Source organism: Musa acuminata, chromosome BXJ2-1 (assembly GCF_036884655.1).
Source record: "Musa acuminata AAA Group cultivar baxijiao chromosome BXJ2-1, Cavendish_Baxijiao_AAA, whole genome shotgun sequence".
Taxonomy (NCBI): Eukaryota; Viridiplantae; Streptophyta; class Magnoliopsida; order Zingiberales; family Musaceae; genus Musa; species Musa acuminata.
Window position 1 is genome coordinate 7,429,654 of NC_088338.1, and position 20,075 is coordinate 7,449,728.

At 38.8% G+C, this 20,075-nt stretch overlaps 1 protein-coding gene and 1 pseudogene across 1 annotated transcript; one reads left to right on the forward strand and one right to left on the reverse strand.

Moving 5' to 3' along the window:
* Positions 1-1,533: 1,533 nt before the first annotated feature.
* Positions 1,534-10,568, forward strand: LOC135586306 (auxin response factor 11-like; annotated as a pseudogene).
* Positions 10,569-16,529: 5,961 nt separating this feature from the next.
* LOC135598706 (pentatricopeptide repeat-containing protein At5g57250, mitochondrial-like) lies at positions 16,530-20,033 on the reverse strand. Its single transcript, XM_065092925.1, has one exon. The coding sequence runs from the start codon at positions 20,001-20,003 to the stop codon at positions 16,755-16,757; it is 3,249 nt and encodes a 1,082-aa protein (XP_064948997.1). The 5' UTR covers positions 20,004-20,033; the 3' UTR covers positions 16,530-16,754.
* Positions 20,034-20,075: the final 42 nt, after the last annotated feature.

Sequence of the window (20,075 nt, forward strand, 5' to 3'; positions counted from 1 at the left end):
CTGTAATATTTGGTGGAAGTATGCTCATTTACTTGAGAATTTTTTTGTTTGTTCAGTCACTTGTTGTTGAATTGAAGAAAATATTCAGCTTACCATTATGTGTAGGTGCAAGAAAGGTGTTAAATTCTGAGTTTTGGCATGCCTGTGCTGGACCACTTGTATCATTGCCTCAACCTGGCAGCCTAGTATACTATTTTCCACAGGGACACATTGAACAGGTTCTTTTCTTTCTGATCATCTCATGTATTGTGGATACGGATTCTTGTCTTGTCTTTATTTCATCTTTCCTGGAGGTCACCTAGCTCGGAATCTTTGGCAGCAAAACGACATTCAAAAATTTGCACAAGCATTTGTTAATAGAAAAACAGACTTCAAATTTCTTGTCTTATTGATTTTAATTGTGATTTAACCAACAGTCTTTTCTCTGTCCAGAAATTTTCTAACAAACCTAGATTGACACTTGAGTGATCTGGGTTAAGAAATAAAGACTTAAAATTTTGGTAGAATGGCTTCTTCTGCATGATAAAACTTTCAAAACTTTGATTCCTATTATGATTCGAACGCCATTGATAATCACATATGTTAGGCAGGATTAAATGCAACTCACATTTAGACATTACATATCCATACTAATTTTTATTGGATATATTTGGATGTATTGTGATTTATGGGATGGTGGACGTTGTCAAGTTTGCTTTAAGCCATCGTTTCTGAGCCAGAAAAAGATATTGATCAAGTTATTGTTGCAAAAATTTAAATCTATTCATTCTTTGGTTTGTTAATTATCTTCTGGCTTCTGGTCAGGTGACTGCTTCAACTAGAAAAATAGCAAACTCACAGATTCCTGCCTACACAGGTCTCCCATCTCAATTGATGTGCCAAGTTCACAATGTTACACTACATGAGAGTATAGTAGGTGATGTTGGCTTTCTACTATTTCTTTATTTAAAATATTTATGAATACTTGCCTTTTTCTGATTGGCACATATTCCTAGGCTGACAAGAAGACAGATGAAATATATGCTCAGATGGTCCAGTAAGTTATGTAAGATTTTCATCTTGGTTCGTTGAATTAAATTTTGATACTTATGTTTCCATTCCAGGAATTAGATTTCTCTTCTAATAATCGGTGATCTTGCCTAGACAGCTTTTATTTTTCTTTATAAAAGACATGCCAGTTTCTTTGCTAATTGATGTTTTTCCCTTAGCTTTTTGAGATTCAGTCACGACGTATTGTAATTCTACGTCTGTGTGCAAGTTAATCTTGTTAGTTAAAATGAGGCTTCTCTTTTCTTGTGGGAGAATTCGATTACAACTCATTTTAGTTTGAGAAGGTGAAACTATAAGAGTGCAGCAAAAAAGTGTGCATTTGTTGGTTCCTAATATTGTCCTCCAAGAGTTGGAGTTGCGAGAAGATGTTCACTAGGTGGATAAGATCTGAGTGCTTTACAGTGACTTAGAAGCTTGCATTTGCAATCCAGCACTTCATGCAACACTATCATGAAGATATGATGGCATTATAGTGAAAATTAAAATGTACTTTTTGAGCTATTAGTTCAAGAGTGGATTCCTACTAGTATTTTGATTCTTATCTTTCTCTTTTCCTTTCAGGAAAATGATGTCTTTCCTATTCCAGATCTAGGTCATATTAGATGTAAGCACCCAACTGAGTTCTGTAAGATTTTAATTGCAAGTGATACTTGCACACATGGTGGATTCTCAGTACCTCGAAGGGCTGCTGAAAAGCTATTTCCACAGTTGGTGAGGAGTTGGTTAATTTTCTGCTGACTTTCTATTGGACATGCCTTTAAACTTGCTTATATTTCCCAGGATTATTCAATGCAACCTCCAAATCAGAACTTATTGTCAGGGATTTGCACGATAACTTGTGGACATTTCGACACATCGATCGTGGTAGGATAGGCATATTTTGGGTTACCATTACATCCATGTTTTTATAATTACTTGCTAGCAAATTCCAACTTTCTCATCGTAGATTATTTCCTGGAAATTCAGTAAATGGTTTAAGCAGGGATATCCTGCATTGTTATGTCCCATACTCTTGTGCTCACAAATAAGCATTTTCTGCCAGTATAGAGTTCCACCATGTTGCTTTTATTTATACCGTAACAAAAGTTGTAAGTAACAGAGTGCTTTCCTCTTCTTTCCAGGACAGCCGAAGAGACATCTTTTGACCACTGGATGGAGTCTGCTTGTCGGTGCAAAAAGGCTTAAAGCTGGTGATTCTGTTTTGTTTATCAGGTAAAATGGCAGAACATGAGGAAAATATGTTTCTGATTGTAATTATATTACAATATGATGTTGGGATTGGCTTTTCAAAACCTAGAAACTTGGAAATTATTGAATGATTGTTCTTTCATTGCTTTTGTTGTTGTATTCTACAAGATCATAGTAGATATTGTGTAGATTTCTCATAGCCAGTGTCCAGGTTCATAAAATATATAGAGTTATTCTCTGAGATTCTTAAAGGATAATTTTCTTGGTCTGTTCAAGTTTATCTGTTCTATTTTGTTACAAACAATTGGAAACTAACTGGATATATGCTGATTTACTGACATCATGAGGGTTCAAAAAATAATTTCCCATGGACTTCCTATGATTATGCTCTTGCGGAGATGCCTCATGAAAATTTTTTTCCTTCCAATAGTATTGCTGAAATTTCAAATACCACGAGTGTGAAAGTAACAAATTATTGACGAGTTCAGGTTGGCTAAAATGAAAACTTGTGTTAGGTTTGGGCCAGAGTCGGACAATATCAAACATACCATATAACCGCCAGATCCTATAACCAGATATGAATCATGGACATTATAGTAGGTTGAATAAATTCTGATTTTATTTATATAATCTTGTCTTAGTCAACTCAAACCTGACCTTGTTGGAAACAGATGAACTGCTGAGATGCTGGTTTTAGTTTGAAACATTTTAATAGTTTGCAAATATAATAATTATAAGGCTTGTCGGAGTTATTTGATGGCACGACCTGCTTAAGGTGGATCTATAAACGCTTTTCTGACTGCATAGGTTTTCAAAGATGATTTCTGTGTCCATGTCACCCAATCTCGCCTGACTCTTGTTGCAAGTTTGAGATTTCTGTGCATGTGAACTCCAAAATGTCCATTGCTAATCAGTGTGTTATATACCCTATAGAAGGCTTTCTGACATTCTTGATGCACAATTGAAGGAATAAAGGGTTTGCAGATCCATCATAAGCTAATCCATGCCATCAAACAATTATAAAGGAGTCTTATGTTGAACTTTATGACAAGGGCATCTCCTGTTAGTTTCATTTATTCCGACAAACTTGGTTTGACTTGGATTTTCATTTTATATATCATATGAAGATAACTTACAATTTTGTACTAATCTCTTCTAAATGAATCTGCACCAATCTGGTTCATCCTGATTATTGACTGAGAATGCAAAGCATACCTACTAGTCCACATTTTTTATAAAAATAAAAAAGCACGAAGATTTGATCTGAGTGAGACCTTGATCCATTCAACCAAATCTAATAGTGACCAAGCAATTATGATCTGCTTCGATCAAATGCCTAAAGTTGGAACCAATCTGGTCTTAGAGTGAGGGAAGTTTTTGTTGGAACATACATCTCAAACAATGGAGCTATTCTCAGATCTGTTTGTTTGTCCCTCATCTAGGTTGGTTCAGGTCTGTTGGATGGGTTGGATAAAAAATGGTACCCCTATGAAAAGTCATCAATTTATTAGAAGACAAATCCGAAATGATTTACTTTGTTCCTTTCAGACTTATTAGAGCTCAAGTATGGGGAACAAGGAAGCAGACATTCCCATGTTTCCTTTATTAGATGCTTGTTATTATGTGAAACCAGAAAGCAGACATTCCCATGTTTCCTTTATTAGATGCTTGTTATTATGTGAAACCAGAAATTAGGCTTCAGATATTTTTTTATAATCGTTGTTATGCTAGTCGGAACACAATCAAGCCTTGGGCAGGTTGACACAAGAATAATGTAATGAAAATTTATTTAATTGCAATATATTGGAAGTTTATGCTTATGTAGAAGGTAGTATGTTATGAATTACTATTTGAATAGCTGAAGATTTTTGGTTTTACTTGATGTATATACATGCACATTATGAATTGCTGTGTGGGGCTAGTTTGAGTATTTTATCTTTTGGTAGAAAATAAGATCATCACCAGAAACTAATGACATGTGTAGTGCATACAGGGATGAGAAGTCATAGCTAGTCTTGGGTGTTAGACGTGCCAACCGTAAACAAACAACCCTAACATCATCTGTACTTTCCACTGACAGTATGCATATTGGTGTCCTTGCTGTGGCAGCTCATGCTGTGGCAACTTGGAGTCCATTCACTGTGTACTATAATCCTAGGTACATTGTTTTGCTCTTGTTTGATCATCATATTTTAAAACTTTGAACTATTTTTGTTCTTGATTCTTATTTATTAATATTTTTTTTTTTTTTTCTCAGAGCATGTTCTTCTGAGTTTATAATTCCTTTAACCAAGTATCATAAAGCTGCGTATACCCAGTTATCAATTGGGATGAGATTTGGCATGATGTTTGAAACTGAGGAGTCAAGTAAACGCAGGTTGTTTTCCTATCATCACTTCGTGGTCAAGTTATCCTATCATCACTGTGTATTCTTACTGTTTATATGGTAGTTGTTGTCAGTTCAAGCATAGCAATTGTTCTATGGGATCAATGCATAAATATTTATTTATTTGTGATTTTGAGTATGTAACAGTAATAGTCATGCATGTAATAATTTCTAGTTATTTAAAATCAGGCATAATGGTTGGTACAGGTTGGTTATTACCCGTTCAATTATAAACTGGTATGTGGACCAACCAATTCTAGTTCATACCATTGTAATGGGTGTACCAAACTGTGCATAGTATTTATTGATTCGACCATGAACCACCAGTTATTGTTTAGTATAGTTTCATACAACCTGGTTTGATTACCATACCAAGCTTACCAACCAGATTTTAGAGTCAAAACATGGTGTACTGAGTGATAGACCTACTCCATGATCACCTATGTTCAGTTTCAAGATCTACTTTTTTTCTTTGTTTTTTTCCTTTCTTTGCCTTCTCATATATGTTCTCTCTCTCTCTCTCTCTCTCTCTCTCTCTCTCTGTGGCTCTTTCTCTCGTGTTCTCTCTCTGTTCCCTTCCTTCACCACTTCCTTCTCGCCATGGCATCACCACCACTGCCTCCATCTTGCCCCATTGTCATTACCTTCTCCACCTCCTGCTTGACCTCTGGTAAGCCTCTTCCTCTTCAGCCAAACCTTCCTTCCTCCCCCCTCTTCACCTCGTTTACCCTTGCCCTCTTATGTTCCTATTTCTCTCTGGTCCAGGCCATACAAACACATACCAAGTATCAGTATGTCAATACATATTGGATCCATACTGGTCCGGCTGCCGATTGGTAGTAACACCCGACCGTGAGTTTAGGCCTCGATAATTTCCATTATGAATCCCATGGTTCATTGTTTTCTCTGATGGATCTCTTTTTTTTCTTTTGCAACTGAAATTGTTATGATGAAAATTATGAATTTCTAAATCTTCAGAAAAGGTTTACTTTGACCTATTGGTTCAGACTGCCAGTGATATATTTTTACTCACACCTAAGTAGACCAAAATCTTACTTCTATTTCCATGGTCCTAAGGTGCTCATTATTTATCAATCACTACTGCAGTGTTATACGGAGTTTATTATGATGCAATATGTCCATTGATTTGACTCATAAGAATTCTCTCCAGGACAAGAAATCCAATTAACTGTACATGCTATCTTTATTATTGCTTCCAAATTGCATTAGTTAATTTTGCTTAATATGCAGAAGCACAAGATATAAATAAATATAGCTTCTTTGGTTTTAGCACATGGCCATTCTCAGGCTCTCTTCTTTTTGAGGCATATGCCTTCTTTTCAAAGCTGCCACTTCTCCACCCAACAGAACCTAATTTACCATTATAGACGATGCCCTTCGTTTGGTGGAAAGTTTATAGATTAAGTTTGGAAGAAATCTTAAATAATTTTCTTTAGTGGAAAGTTTATACATTTGTTTAATTAGGCAATTATAGTTTTCTGAACAAGCTTATAGGTAATGATATGCTTAGCTATTTTCCTACTGCTTTGCCTCAATGACCATGGGGAAAATTTCAAGTGATATGTCTATATGCTTAGAAGTATGGGTATGTATAAACTCGAATTTTGTACATCTGTATGTGTTTATATTCCAACAGAGTAATGTATCTAATATCTATGTGAATTTTCATCATGCTGCCTAAATGTGCTCGACAATAATTATTTTCTTTGGTGCTTAAGTTCTACAAATTCAGTAAACTCATTATGTAGCATTTATGGACCTTTTTTTTAATAGGAATTAACATCCTGAAATGTGTTGCTTGTTCTTGTAGATACATGGGCACAATTGTAGGTATCAGTGATTATGATCCTGTCAGATGGCCTAATTCACGGTGGCAAAACCTGCAAGTGAGTCAGCTTTTGCTCATGCATTTACAAAAAAAGATCAATGTTGATGATTGAAACTGATTGACTTCTCCTTTTGCTCTAATTTTGTGTTTCCAGGTGGAATGGTATGAACATGGTTATGGAGAAAGACCTGATACGGTCAGCTTATGGGAAATTGAAACCCCAGAAAGTCTTTTTGCATTTCCTAATGTAACTTCAAGTTTAAAAAGACAATGTCTTCCTGGATATGTAGGTGAGAACTCTTTGTGGCTTTTCTTGTTTGTAACCTTCAGTGACAAAGAAAATTGCTATCACGTTGATTTCTATGTGATTTTCTAATTGTAGCACAGGTGGGAACCAAAGATTGATGTAGAACTTGTTTGTGAAATTCTATTCTCATTGCAAACACTTTTTCACCCTGAGATATATAATGTGATCTATCCTGCCCATATTTTGGTTCCTAGGAATTTTATCTTGTTTAATAATGCACTAAAATTTTTGTCAAATATTTTATTTGAAAATACAGCACAATATAACTTTTCCTTTTTCTGCGGACACCTAGCTAGAAAGGACCAGGAAGCCTTAGCCCTAAGATTTACTGGAATATAAGATACTAGTTTGATGTGTGCTGCGGAAATGTTTCCGATTAGTTATGTTCCTAATTTTCCTACATTCGCTATAATACCGTTTCAACAATCATTGCATCATGAAGTGTAATTTATTTGCACCAGTGACATTTCTGGTTAGCAAAGAATCTGACAATGTCAAAATGTGGTTGTTATCATGCAAAATGCACTCCACTAAAATTTCATTAACCAATCATAGTTAGATTGCGTAGCTAATGATAAAGTCAACAAAATAAAAGGTATGTATGTGCTCTGAGGATTGGTTTGACAGTAGCCTAAACTTATATTGGGATTACAGTAGTCAGGAGACTATGACCTCAAGGGGACTGCTGCAAATAAATATTGTTCCCGAGGGTACATGTGCAAGTTAATGCTTTGAAGGGTCAAATATGTGATTCTTTTCATAATGTCATACAGTTCGGTTTGTAACATCCTGATTATTTTGCTTATGTGTTGCAGGTCCTGCAATAAACAATCAGTTTGTAAATTTGAACCCATTTACAAATCCAACTGAAGATGGAAATGTCGACACACAGCACTTCTTCGCTGGTTTTGGGTCAGAAATTTTTTCGAGGCTTCTTAACAAGCCTTGTAATCCTAATTGTGATGGCCTGCTTGGACATCACCAGTCCATATATGCCGGTATTTTGCAGAATGTTAGAAGCTGTGAACTCTCAAGAAGCTTCTCAGTAATTATGCCAGCACTGCATACAATGGGAAGTTCTACTCAGCGGGAAGTAGTCACCACAGCAGCAATGCAGCAGAAACAACATTTCTCTACAGCTGAAAATGCTGCAACTTCCTCTGCAGATTTATCTTCGATGGCAAATCCCAACAATTTTGAACCCACAGAGACATTTCAGCTCTCTTGCATTTCGGATTCTGGAACACCCCAGTGCATCACAACAGATATTCAGGAATATTTTGGCACACAATTAAACTCTCTAGGTGATGAGCTGCTTGTCCAAGGCATCCTTTCATCTGAGGTTCACGACTTGGATGTTCAAGGAGACTGCACTGTGTTGCAGGGTGTATCTAACTCATATGGGATAATGGACTTGTTTGAGGAGAGTAACAACCAGGGTGAGACAATTGGCAATCTCCATCTTAACCCTAGCAATGAAAGCATGGATATGGGCCATGTTCCAGGTGCAGCCATGGACGGCCTCAGTCCAATAGGATCTTCCAGGTTTCAAATTCCTTCTGTGATGCCAGTTTGTAATTTCACTTCAAATCAGGAATCAGTGTCTCACATTACTTCAACAAGAATGACAGACTCAGTATTCTCGCTACAAGACGTCCCTGACAGCTCTGCAGGTACATCATCTGCCATCATAGCTATGAATGATTGCAGCTTATACCAAGGTTCCCGGAAGCAAGCATGTCAACAACCTTTAAGAACATACACTAAGGTGGAGTACTAGTTTCGAATATTGGAAATACTTCAAGAATAAACAAAACAAATTATCTTTTTTACTAATAAAGTGATGACATCTTTGTTGAACAGGTTCAAAAAGTAGGATCTGTTGGAAGATCAATTGATGTAACACGCTTTAGTAATTATTATGAATTGAGATCTGCAGTTGCCTGCATGTTTGGATTAGAGGGACAACTGGATGATCCACGTGGTTCAGAATGGAAGCTTGTTTATATTGATTACGAAAATGATTTTCTTCTGGTTGGGGATGATCCTTGGGAGTAAGTGTTAACTTTCCTTTTCCTTTTTTCCATGCAATTGCTTTGATTCATTAATAACCCAATAGGCCCAATAAGATTCTTCTTTTCTGAAATATGTTTTATTAATATTATTTTTCTTCATATCTTTGTAATTTGTATATAAAGGTGATTTGGTTTTCACTATATTCTTTTTTCCATCTAAATTTAGTATTGTGGTGCAAACCCACAATAAAGGAAACTTGAGAGTACCATCATGTGAATCTTAGAGCTTTTGGTTTCAAATGTTTACTCGGTCACTTAACCAAGTGGTTAGGTTTCTAGATCAAGTTATCTTTCTTCCTAGACAAATTTGACTGAGCTACCCTACCCACATTGGCTTATTGATTTACTTACACAGTTATTTTTTGTCTTTGGATTCCTTTCCATTTTAAGAGTAAATAAGGGTGTGCACTGACGAGCCATGTCAAATTTTGTACCTTAAGGACCCTTGTTTACATAAACATCGCATGCTAATTCAAGAATATTGTGCTGATTACTGAATCACCAATGCAAGTTCGACTATTCAATTTGGTTGCTTTTGTTGCACCAAGTCATGCTTCTTGGATGGTGAAGCTGCAAGAATGAACTAGTCTTCCTCCCCGAGCCATGAAACTGGGGAGTCATGGTTGATTGCATGATTTCAGCAAAACAGAAAGGAAATTTCCTGCCTAGTCATGGTCGATAGCGTCCTAACCATCTTGGTTGTCCTCTGACGGGATAAAGGTCCTCTCCATGTCGCTGAACTCTGATAAGTGCAGCCTCGTTGTGCCAGAGATGCATGGCTAGTGGTGTCTGCATTTGCTGGGATGGCCCCAAGAATCCTTGTCGTGGTCTAAGCATGAAGAAAGGAAGAAAATACTGGAAGCGGACAAAATTATAATGGCATCTTTAGGGTACATAGAAATAATGGTTCGTTGCACATCTTTAGTTCATTGCCATTTTAATTTTCTACTTCCTCTCTCTCTCTCTCTCTTAATATAGTTATTGATAGTGTTATTAGGACAGCCATTTTATACCACAATTTGAGTATCTTGGTATCATTGCCGAGAAATGTGCTAGAGAATAGATGTTTTTGATCTGTGTTTCTTAGGTGTTAAGTTTACATATAATCATAGTTTCTTTAGTACATTTCAAGTATTATTTTGTACGGTCTATCTGCCAAAGCCAATCTGAAAATGATCATCTCATTGGTGTTTTTAATCGGTTGACCGTCAAGTCTATCATGACTCCATGTCTTGTTCATAAAATATCCACCCAAGAAATGATTTAGTTCGAGCTATATCATGTCTCTCTAATTGCTAACAATTGAGTGCTTCTCTGCACCTGTAGGGAGTTCATAAACTGTGTCAAATGCATCAGAATTCTATCACCTTCTGAAGTGCAGCAGATGAGTCGGGAAGGCATGCAACTGATGGATGGTTTTGCATGAACCAACAAGTAGAAGCAAAGGCATCTCTCAAGACATTGCTCATGATGACCATGCAGCTCGGAGAATGAAGCAAATACATCTAGTGTTTCCCAGTGAACTATTTGTATTTTTTTCTCTCCCCTCCATCTTGTATATTATTTGCTCTTTTTCTTTCAAGTGAGAAAAGGTTATGCTTATTAGAAGCTTCATGTAATGAAGCATAAATCTCGCGATCACTTGAAGCCCATGATGGATATTGTACGGAACGTAAAACCTAAAGGGTTTAATTGGTGTGGGTTTTAGTGTAAGCAGTGGTTCCCTACTGTTAGTTCTTTCCAAAGAAAAGAAAGGAAGTCGCTAAATGGAACAATGCTGTCAAGTTTGAATGTTCATGTAACTTGAGGATTCCATTCCCATGTTTGCTGCAAAATTGATGTTTACGATGGGTGTTAAAACTTTCTGGATGTTATCAACTCCTACTGCTATCTGCCCTTTGACATGTCTATGGCATATGAAATTGAGCTACAGTCTTCAATATCCAGTAAAATGGTTAATCAATGATTAACCAATAATTGATACACAAGCTGAAGACACTGTAGTGCAGATTTGCTGCTGTAAGCATAGAATAGTTTCTTCTTTCTTGGCATTACCTTCCTACTGAACGAAATTAGTGACTGTACACTGGTAATTAACCACATGTTTCACTTATTTTGAATACGGTAAACGACCAAACCTGTTCGATGAAATGACTGGCCGACGAATTGGGTCGGCATGAATCTAAAGAATCGACCCATCACCTGTTCTCCAGCGAATGCGACGCAAATCAACTTCTCTCTGGCTTCTGCAGCACGGCCGAGAGACGTATCTGCGTCTTCCCCTGTGAGCTTGCGTCGGCTTCTCTTCCACCACCTGATAGGGAATATTTTTAACTGGACGTCACAAAGGAGCCAAAAAAAAAAAAAAGGCTGACTCACCCTCCACGGGGCAATAACGTAGAGGTGGTTATAATTTGTCGGCCCCCATGAATTACAGTTCACGGGTGGTCGTTCGGGTTAGCCCGGTCGACCCTCGTGGACAACAGTCCACGGGAAACCGTTCGAGCCTGTCATGAGAGGCTTTTTGTCGCCCCTGTGGATAAGACGCTAAAGGAGAGGCGTTGAGATTTTTATAGAAGATTCCCTTGATCAATCAAGTATAAAAGTCAACCCCCGATGCTAGCCCAAGGGTTGGACCTTTCTATAAAAACACTTCATTTACACTATATACCACTCGAAAGCTAACTTGGGTGTCGGAGGGTTCAGGTTAGGAAACTCTCTTCGACGCTGACCTTTGTGCAGGAGCCCATCTCGGAGGGGTCAGGTTAGGAAACTCTTTTCGACGTTGACCTTTGTGCAGGAGCCCATCGAGAAGCTGGATTCCACATCTGCCCAACCTCGGGACCACCTTGGGTACTCGAAAGCCACCTAAAAATCACTTCGAAGCCACCTTGGATACCTCGGTGCCTCACTGGAGCATTGTTGAGAGAGTTCACGGGCGGACATTCCTACAACATTAAGGCCTTCCTTCTAGCACCGAAATGTTGTAGGGAGAGTACCATCGACAATGAGTCAGCATGGTCTAGTCTTGACCCGAAGACGCGAGGTCGTCCAAGGAATCCTTGTGGCAATCCTACAAGGTCGTAACCCATGATACATTCACATAAGACGGGCAACCGTCCTCCTTTCCTTAGGTGAATGCGTCCACCTCCACTCGGAAACTGGGGTATTACTGGCGCTTGTTCAATGACCCAGAACTTTCACCTTCAAGGATGAACGTTAGGCACTCGGTTGTCCTTGTTGAAGCATTCTTGAGCCTCACACATTAGGTGCAGGTTCTCAAAGGGATGATGAAGACCATTGCACCGCTTTTACCCCAATTGGCCTAACAGACTATGCAGCTGTTATAATTACGATTGATGTCTTAACCACTACTAGCACTAGCACTTGTCGGGGTTCCCTCAACCGACTCAACACTGGCAACCCAGGATTGCCTTTGACCGCCCAAACTGCCAACAGGGGCACCCCACTTCCCTACAGTGGAGTTCAACGCACTATCGCACCAAGGCCCGACGTCACTTGAATCGAAGACTCAATTGACATATTCAATAGGCAACTCCCTAAGGGCCTAACTATGACAAATGGATTAGCGCTTGGACAAGATGTGTCGGGAGTTTTAATAGTTCAAAGGGGAAGGTGCAGACGACCCCACCTCAGATTGTGATGGTGACAAACTTCATTGTCTCCACCACACTGGTTGTGAACTAAGCATGGGGATGGTGATAGACTTTTTCTTCTTGGGCTTCATCATCGCATACTTCCACTTCATCGATTACGCCCCTCATTGTCACTGGATCAGAAGAGAAAACCAACTTGAGAAGAGGCATGGATGATGAGAGCAACAACCTACACTTCATATCACCTAAGTGGACAGAATATACCTAGATATTCCTAGTCGTTTAGGCATGGGCGTAAATGATGTCGACAAGTAGGAGGAAGGAGGAGGCCATGCGAGCTATGACGAAAAGGTGCTTAGCAACGACCATGGGGGAGAGATCTTCCATCATAGAGGAGGTGATGATGCTCAAGAGGGTGTGAACAACCCTCTTGAACTTAAGTAAAAAATATAATATTAATTAACACAGACAATAGATACCTCCTCTTACAAGATTACTAGGATCCACTTGTTCTGCTATTTATGACGTCATTCATATGGGTGAAGAACCTATTACGGTTACATGGGTGAAAGCGACAGGCGATAGATAATGATAAAAGATATTTGTAATATTATAAAAGAGGATATCATGAAAAAATAAATATCTTTTCGAGAAAAAATATAAAAAAGTTTTTTTTAAAATATCATAAAAGTAAAATATACTTTTTCGAAAAATATAAACGATGGAAAGTATAACTCCTCTGAAAATAATATGTGCAGCCTCTATAATTTATAATTTAATTAATTAATTTATTCTACTAGATGTTTTTAGTTCTTGAATACATCACCTCAGGACACTCATCCGAGTTACCCAGTGCTGCCTGAGTATAACACCCCATATCTGGGCCGTACGTTTTTGAACAGCACGAAGGCGGGTGTTTGTATTGACCGGCAAATAAGAAACAGAAAGCCAATCCACGTCAACTCTGCCAGTCCGTTTCGTCCGTTTCTTCTGCTCCTCCCTCCTCCGTGTCCTCCGTTCCCATCTTCTCCGCCGACGGGTCATCCGAGCCTCTGCCTTCTCGATGAGATCCGTCTGACGATGATGCTGATTGATTGTTCCCACTGCCACACCCTGCTGCAGCTCCCGCCGGCGGCGTCGTCCGTGCGATGCACCATCTGCAAGTCCATCTCCTACGTGTCCTATTCTTGGGGCGTCCCCGCGCCTCCGGGGGTTTCTCATCTCCTTCCGCCTCGTGGCTCCCTCCAAAAACTTTGATTCCTATTATGATCGGAACGCCATTGATAATCACAGATGTTAGGCTGGATTAAATCCAACTCACATTTAGACATTACATATCCATACTAATTTTTATCTGATATATTGGGATATTTTGTGATTTATGGGATGGTGGACGTTGTCAAGTTTGCTTTAAGCCATCATTTCTGAGCCAAAAGAAGGTATTGATCAAGTTATTGTTGCAAAAATTGAATCCTTTTCATTCTTTGGTTTGTTAATTATCTTCTGGCTCTGGTCAGGTGACTGCTTCAACTAGAAAAATAGCAAACTCACAGATTCCTGCCTACACAGATCTCCCATCTCAATTTATGTGCCAAGTTCACAATGTTACACAACATGTGAGTATTGTAGGTGATGTTGGCTTCTACTATTTCTTTATTTAACATATTTATGAATACTTGCCTTTTTCTGATTGGCACATATTCCTAGGCTGACAAGGAGACAGATGAAATGTCTGCTCAGATGACCCTTCTTCTCAGATGACAGCTTTTATGTCGCTTTATAAAAGGCAGAGAAACCAAAATTATGCTAGTTTCTTTGCTAATTGATGTTTTTCCCTTAGATTTTGGAGATTTGAGTCGCAACATCTTGTAATTCTACGTCTGTGTGCAAGTTAATCTTGTTAGTTATAATGAGGCTTCTCTTTTCTTGTGGGAGAATTCGATTACCACTCATTTTGGTTCCTAATATTGTTCTCCAATACTTGGGAGTTGAGAGAAGATGTTTACTACGTGGATAAGACCTAGTAAATTCCAACTTTTACTAGGTGGATAAGATGTTTATACTTGCTAGCTAATTCCAACTTTCTCATCTTAGATGATTTCCTGGAAATTCAACAAATGGTTTAAGCAGGGATATCCTGCATTGTTGTGTCCCATACTCTTGTGCTCACAAATAAGCATTTTCTGCCAATATAGAGTTCCACCATCTTGCATTTATTTATATCGATACAAATGTTGTAAGTAACAGAGTGCGTTCCTCTTCTTTCCAGGACAGCCGAAGAGACATATTTTGACCACTGGATGGAGTCTGTTTGTGGGTGCAAAAAAGCTTAAAGCTGGTGATTCTGTTTTGTTTATCAGGTAAAATGGCAGAACATGAGGAAAATATGTTTCTGATTGTAATTATATTACAATATGATCTTGGTATTGGCTTTTCAAAACCTAGAAACTTGGAAATTATTGAATGATTGTTCTTTCATTGCTTTAATTGTTGTATTCTACAAGATCAAAGAAGATATATAGTGTAGATTTCCCATAGCCAGTGTCCAGGTTCATAAAATATATAGAGTTATTCTCTGAAATTCTTAAAGGATAATTTTCTTGGTCCGTTCAAAGTTTATCTGTTCTATTCTTATAAGAAAAATTGGAAAGTAACAGGATATGTGCTGGTTTTTAAGACATCATGAGGGTTCAAAAAATATTTTCCCAAGGACTTCCTATGATTATGCTGTTGCGGAGATGCCTTGTTAAAATTTTCTTCGAAATTTCAAATATCATGAGTGTGAAAGTAACAAATTATTGATAAGTTCAAATGGGCAAAAATAAAAACTTGAGTTAAGTATGGGCCACAGTCAAACAATATCAAACATATCATATAACTGGCAAATCTTATAACCCATATATCAACTATGGATATTTAGTAGGTTATGCCTCTCGTCATCGTTAGATACGAGTAACTTGAGAGGAGTCATGGATAATGAGAATAATAACCTACTATCCATGTCACTTGAGTAGATAGAATATACCTAATCGTTGTTATCAATTGGGCGAAGGCACGAGTGACGACAATAAGTAGGGGAGAGGAGAAGGCCATGGGAGTTACAATGGAAAGGTGCTTAGCAATGACCATAGGGGAGAGATCTTCCAAAGGAGATGATGGTGGTCAAGAGATTGTGAATAACCCTCTGGAACCTAAGTAAAAAATATATAGTATTAATTAACACAAAGAAACAATAGGTGCCTCCTCCCACAAGATCACTGGGACCCACTTGTTCTGCTTTGTGAAGTTGTCATTCCCATGAGTGAAGAATCTATATCCGAGCTCCATATTCTTTGATTAGTATCTGTATCAGTTGGGTCCCATTAAATATAGTAGAGCTATCGAATTAATAGAATGAAGTCTTTAAAATGCTCCCACCAAAGGCTACAAACAATTGCACTTGGCTAATTCTTCTATGGCCGTAAGTCTAATTCTGGGGTTGCTAATATATGGATATGTAATGTCTAAATGTGAGTTGCATTTAATCCTAATGAGGATATGTAATCTAATAGTATTCCAATCATAATAGGAATAAAAATTTTGAAACTTTTTATAGATTAGAAGAATCATTCTATCGAGATTTTCATCTTGGAAGGTGCTGACTAGTTTGGATGATATAGACCATGACATATTATCACACTTATCCCTTGTAAAAAAACAAAAAAAAAATCATCTTTCGTATTAACAAAAACTTGTTCAAAATTTTAAATATCATTTTCCTGCCAAAGATTCTGAGCTAGGTTATCTTTAGGAAAAATAATACAAAGATGTATCCACAGTATATGAGAATATCAGAAAGATAAGAACCTGTTCACTGTGTCCCTGTGGAAAATAGTGCAGGAAAGGCATGCCAAAGCTCAGAATTTAACACCTTTCTTGCACCTACAAATAATAGCAGGCTGAATATTTTCTTCAATTCAACAACAAGTGAATAAACAAACAAAAAAAATGTGAGGTAAATGAGCATACATCTAGCAGGCATCACAGTTATGTAAAATGAGCATTATACGATAAAGTGTTATGTCAACAGAAAAGGATGATCACTGTGTCATATGAGATTTACAACAGGATATTTTACAAACAGTTATTGACACTATACCTGATAAATTCTCTCAATCTCTTAGAAAACTCTCTACTCAAAGAGTTGCAAAAACCTGATTTGAACCTCTTTTAATATATAGTTTCAGCTTACAATATCAGTAAGTTAAAACATTATCCAGTCCCTTGCAAAACTCTTTACTCTTCAAAGAGTTGGGATGGACGGATTGAAGACTTTCTCTGGATTTTGAAGAATTGTTCTGGCTGCTTCATTGGCCTTCTGTAGGTCCCCTCGTTGACACAACAATGAAATGATGGAATAGTAGGTTGCAAAGTCATAGACTAGTGGTTTTCGTGTCAAATATTCATTAATCTCCTTGTCACTATCTCCGTCCACCTTCTCTCTAAATCCATCCTTTATATTCGTCCCATGAACATCTGCAAACAGCAGATGCTGAGCACCTCTTCCATCTATCTTGTTTTCTGTATCTATAACAGCTGAACCGTGCAGCTCCTTTAGTTTCAGAAACACTCTACCACTGTTAGACCTTGTGGAAGATATAGACAAATAATTAATTTCATTTAGAACGAGTATGACTTCCTTGATTCTTCCTTGCTCACATGCAAGAGATAGGAGACTATCTAAGGACTCTACATGAAGCTCATTTCCAGAATTATTTATCAGATCTACAATTTCTGCACGCTTCAGCATAACCCTTAAAATGCTCCTTGCTTCCTCCATCCTTCCTTTTGCAAAGAGTCCCTCAACGAGATTCATGAAACCCAAGAAATCTGGAAAGTATCCTCTGGTTTTGTTTTCAGTAAAGAAACCTAGGGCACCTTCAATGTCGCCTCTTTGACAAAACCCATTTAGGATAGCAGCAATTGTATAATCATCTGGACTCAAACAATTCTTTTCCAAATCTGAGAGGAGATCCAAGGCTTCTTTAACCAATCCGCAGTTGCAATACCCAGTTATCAGTTTGTTAAAAACTGGTGTATTCGGGATAATACCCTTGCTGATCATCCTTTTAAATAATTGGCTTGCATCATCCAGGAAACCTTCTCTAGATAATGCACCTATAAGAGTAGAATAAGTAACAACTGTAGGAGGCACAGAAAGGTTCTCCAAAGAATCAAAGACTCTGAATGCTTCAGTTAGACACCCTTGCTCGCACAAACCATTGATTACAGAATTGTAGATGACAACATTAGGGTATATCCCTTTCTTTTTCATGCTTCCACAGAGATCTAGAGCTCTTTCGAGATAACCCGACTTGCAAAGTCCATCCACCACAAGAGAGTAAACAAATACATCGACAGGAACTCCATTTTCTTCAGATTGCAATAAAAACTGGTAAGCATCTTCAACTCTGCCTTCCTTAATAAGAGTGTCAATGACCGTGGTCAAGGCACCGACTGAAATACACTTAATATTTAGAAAACGAATAGCTTTCTCCACATTTTTCTTGCTAAGGTAAAGGAACATGGCATTTGTCATCTGAGGTTCAAAAGTTCCATATATCTTGATGAATTCACTTATTACAAGTTCAGCGATTTGTTTATCTCCAATTCGTAAAAGGCTTTTCAGAAGTACATTGTATGATTTGCTCATAACTGCCAGGAATCTAATTCTCAACAGAATATATACATCCAATGCAGCCAAAACACATCCCTTTGTGCATAAAAATACAATAGCCTCATTGCATATCAAAACGAGAAGCTCAGGTTCTAATTTCTCCATTCTGTGAATAAATCTCAACACTGCTTCACCATCACCTTTTCCAAAAATAGCTCGAATTAGCATCCTACAAGTAATTAAATCAGGGGATAGGTTTCTCTCAACAAGGTCTTCAAAAACTTCCATAGCTATTTCTGACATGTTTTGTCTGCATAGTCCTCTGATAATACAATTATGGGTAGAAGCACTAGCAAATAATGAATCTCTCCGACACTCGTCAAACACCATAAGTGCCTTTTCAATCAATCCTACCTTACAGTAGCCATCAATCACAGTACAATAAGTAATTGAATTTGCAGACAAGCCCATCTCAGGTAATTCATCAAACAGCTTACAACCATCTTGAATCATACCTGCCATAAACAAAGCCTTGATAAGAACATTGCAAGTAACAATGTCAGGAACAATGCCAGATTCATCCAATCTCCTCTTGACCTCCAAGATGCCTGCCACATCCATTTCCTTCAGGTATCCATGTAACAATGTCGCGTAGGTGAAATTATCACCAGCAAAGCCCTTTGAGATCTCATTTGCCTTGCTTGCTTGGCCAGCTTTACATAGGGAATTGATCAATGTGTTATATGTCACGGTTCCTACTTTAATCTCTTTCTTCTCCAATTCCTCAAGCAAACTAAAAACTCTATCCAAATCTCCCTTCCTACATAATCCATCAATCAATACAGAATATGCAAACTCGTCCGCAACAAAACCCAACTCTTCCACTTTCCTCAAGGCATGAAATGCTTCCTCCAACTTGTTCCTCCTGCAGAAACCACGAATTACAGCTGTGTAAGTCACCACATTGGCATGCGCACCTTTGCTCTCCATTTCCTCCAGAAAACCAATCACTTTCTCTACACTTCCTTCTTTACACAACCCATCAATGATGCTAGTATAGCTAACTACATCTGGAGTAATTCCCTTGTCCACCATGTGTTTGTGCTTCCGAAGACCTTCCATCAGGTCACCTCTCTTCAGATACCCATCAATCAAGCAGCTGTACAGAACGGCATCGAGCGCCATTCCCTGGTCTTCCATATTCCGAACCAGATCGCAGGCCTCGTTGATTCTACCTTCTCTGCACAGTGCATCGACCACAGTCGTAACGGTGACGAGATTAGGCAGAGAGCCATCGACTTTCCTTGCTCTTTCGTAAAACTCCAGACCAAGCGCCGGCTCCCCGATCCTCGAGAACCCGGAGATAATGGAACTACAAACGAAATTGTCGGTCAAGATACGGTCTTTCTTATCAGCTGCGGCCTCCAACACCTCGACTGCTCTATCCAACCTACCCAGAGAACAGAATGCCGTAACCACCGAGCGGAAGGAGCCGAGGGAGGGGAAGACGCCACGGTTCCGGACGCACTCTTGCAGGAGACAGAGGGCTCCGTCCGGATTTCGTTCGGCGACGCAGAGGCGACGGATGAGGGAGTTGACAAGGGATCTCCTGAAACCGAAGTCTAGAGGAGCGCGGGAGATGAAGCGACCGGCGTCGTGGAAGCGGCGGGATCGAACGAGGGCGCGGGCGACGAGGGAGTGGGTGCGGGGGTCCACGGGGAGCGAGTTGGAGGTGATCTGGGAGAAGAGACAGAGGACGAGGCGGGGCTTGCGAGCTTCGAAGAGGAGGAAGGAGAGGAGGAGATTAAAGGAGCGGACGGAGGGAGCGGTGAGGCCCGCCTTGATTAGGCGCTGCGGGGTGGAAAGCTGGAGCATGGGATTGTGTTTGTTCGTAGGTAATGGGCGTGATAGAACGAACAGTGGCCAATCGACTTCATAGAAAGTAGC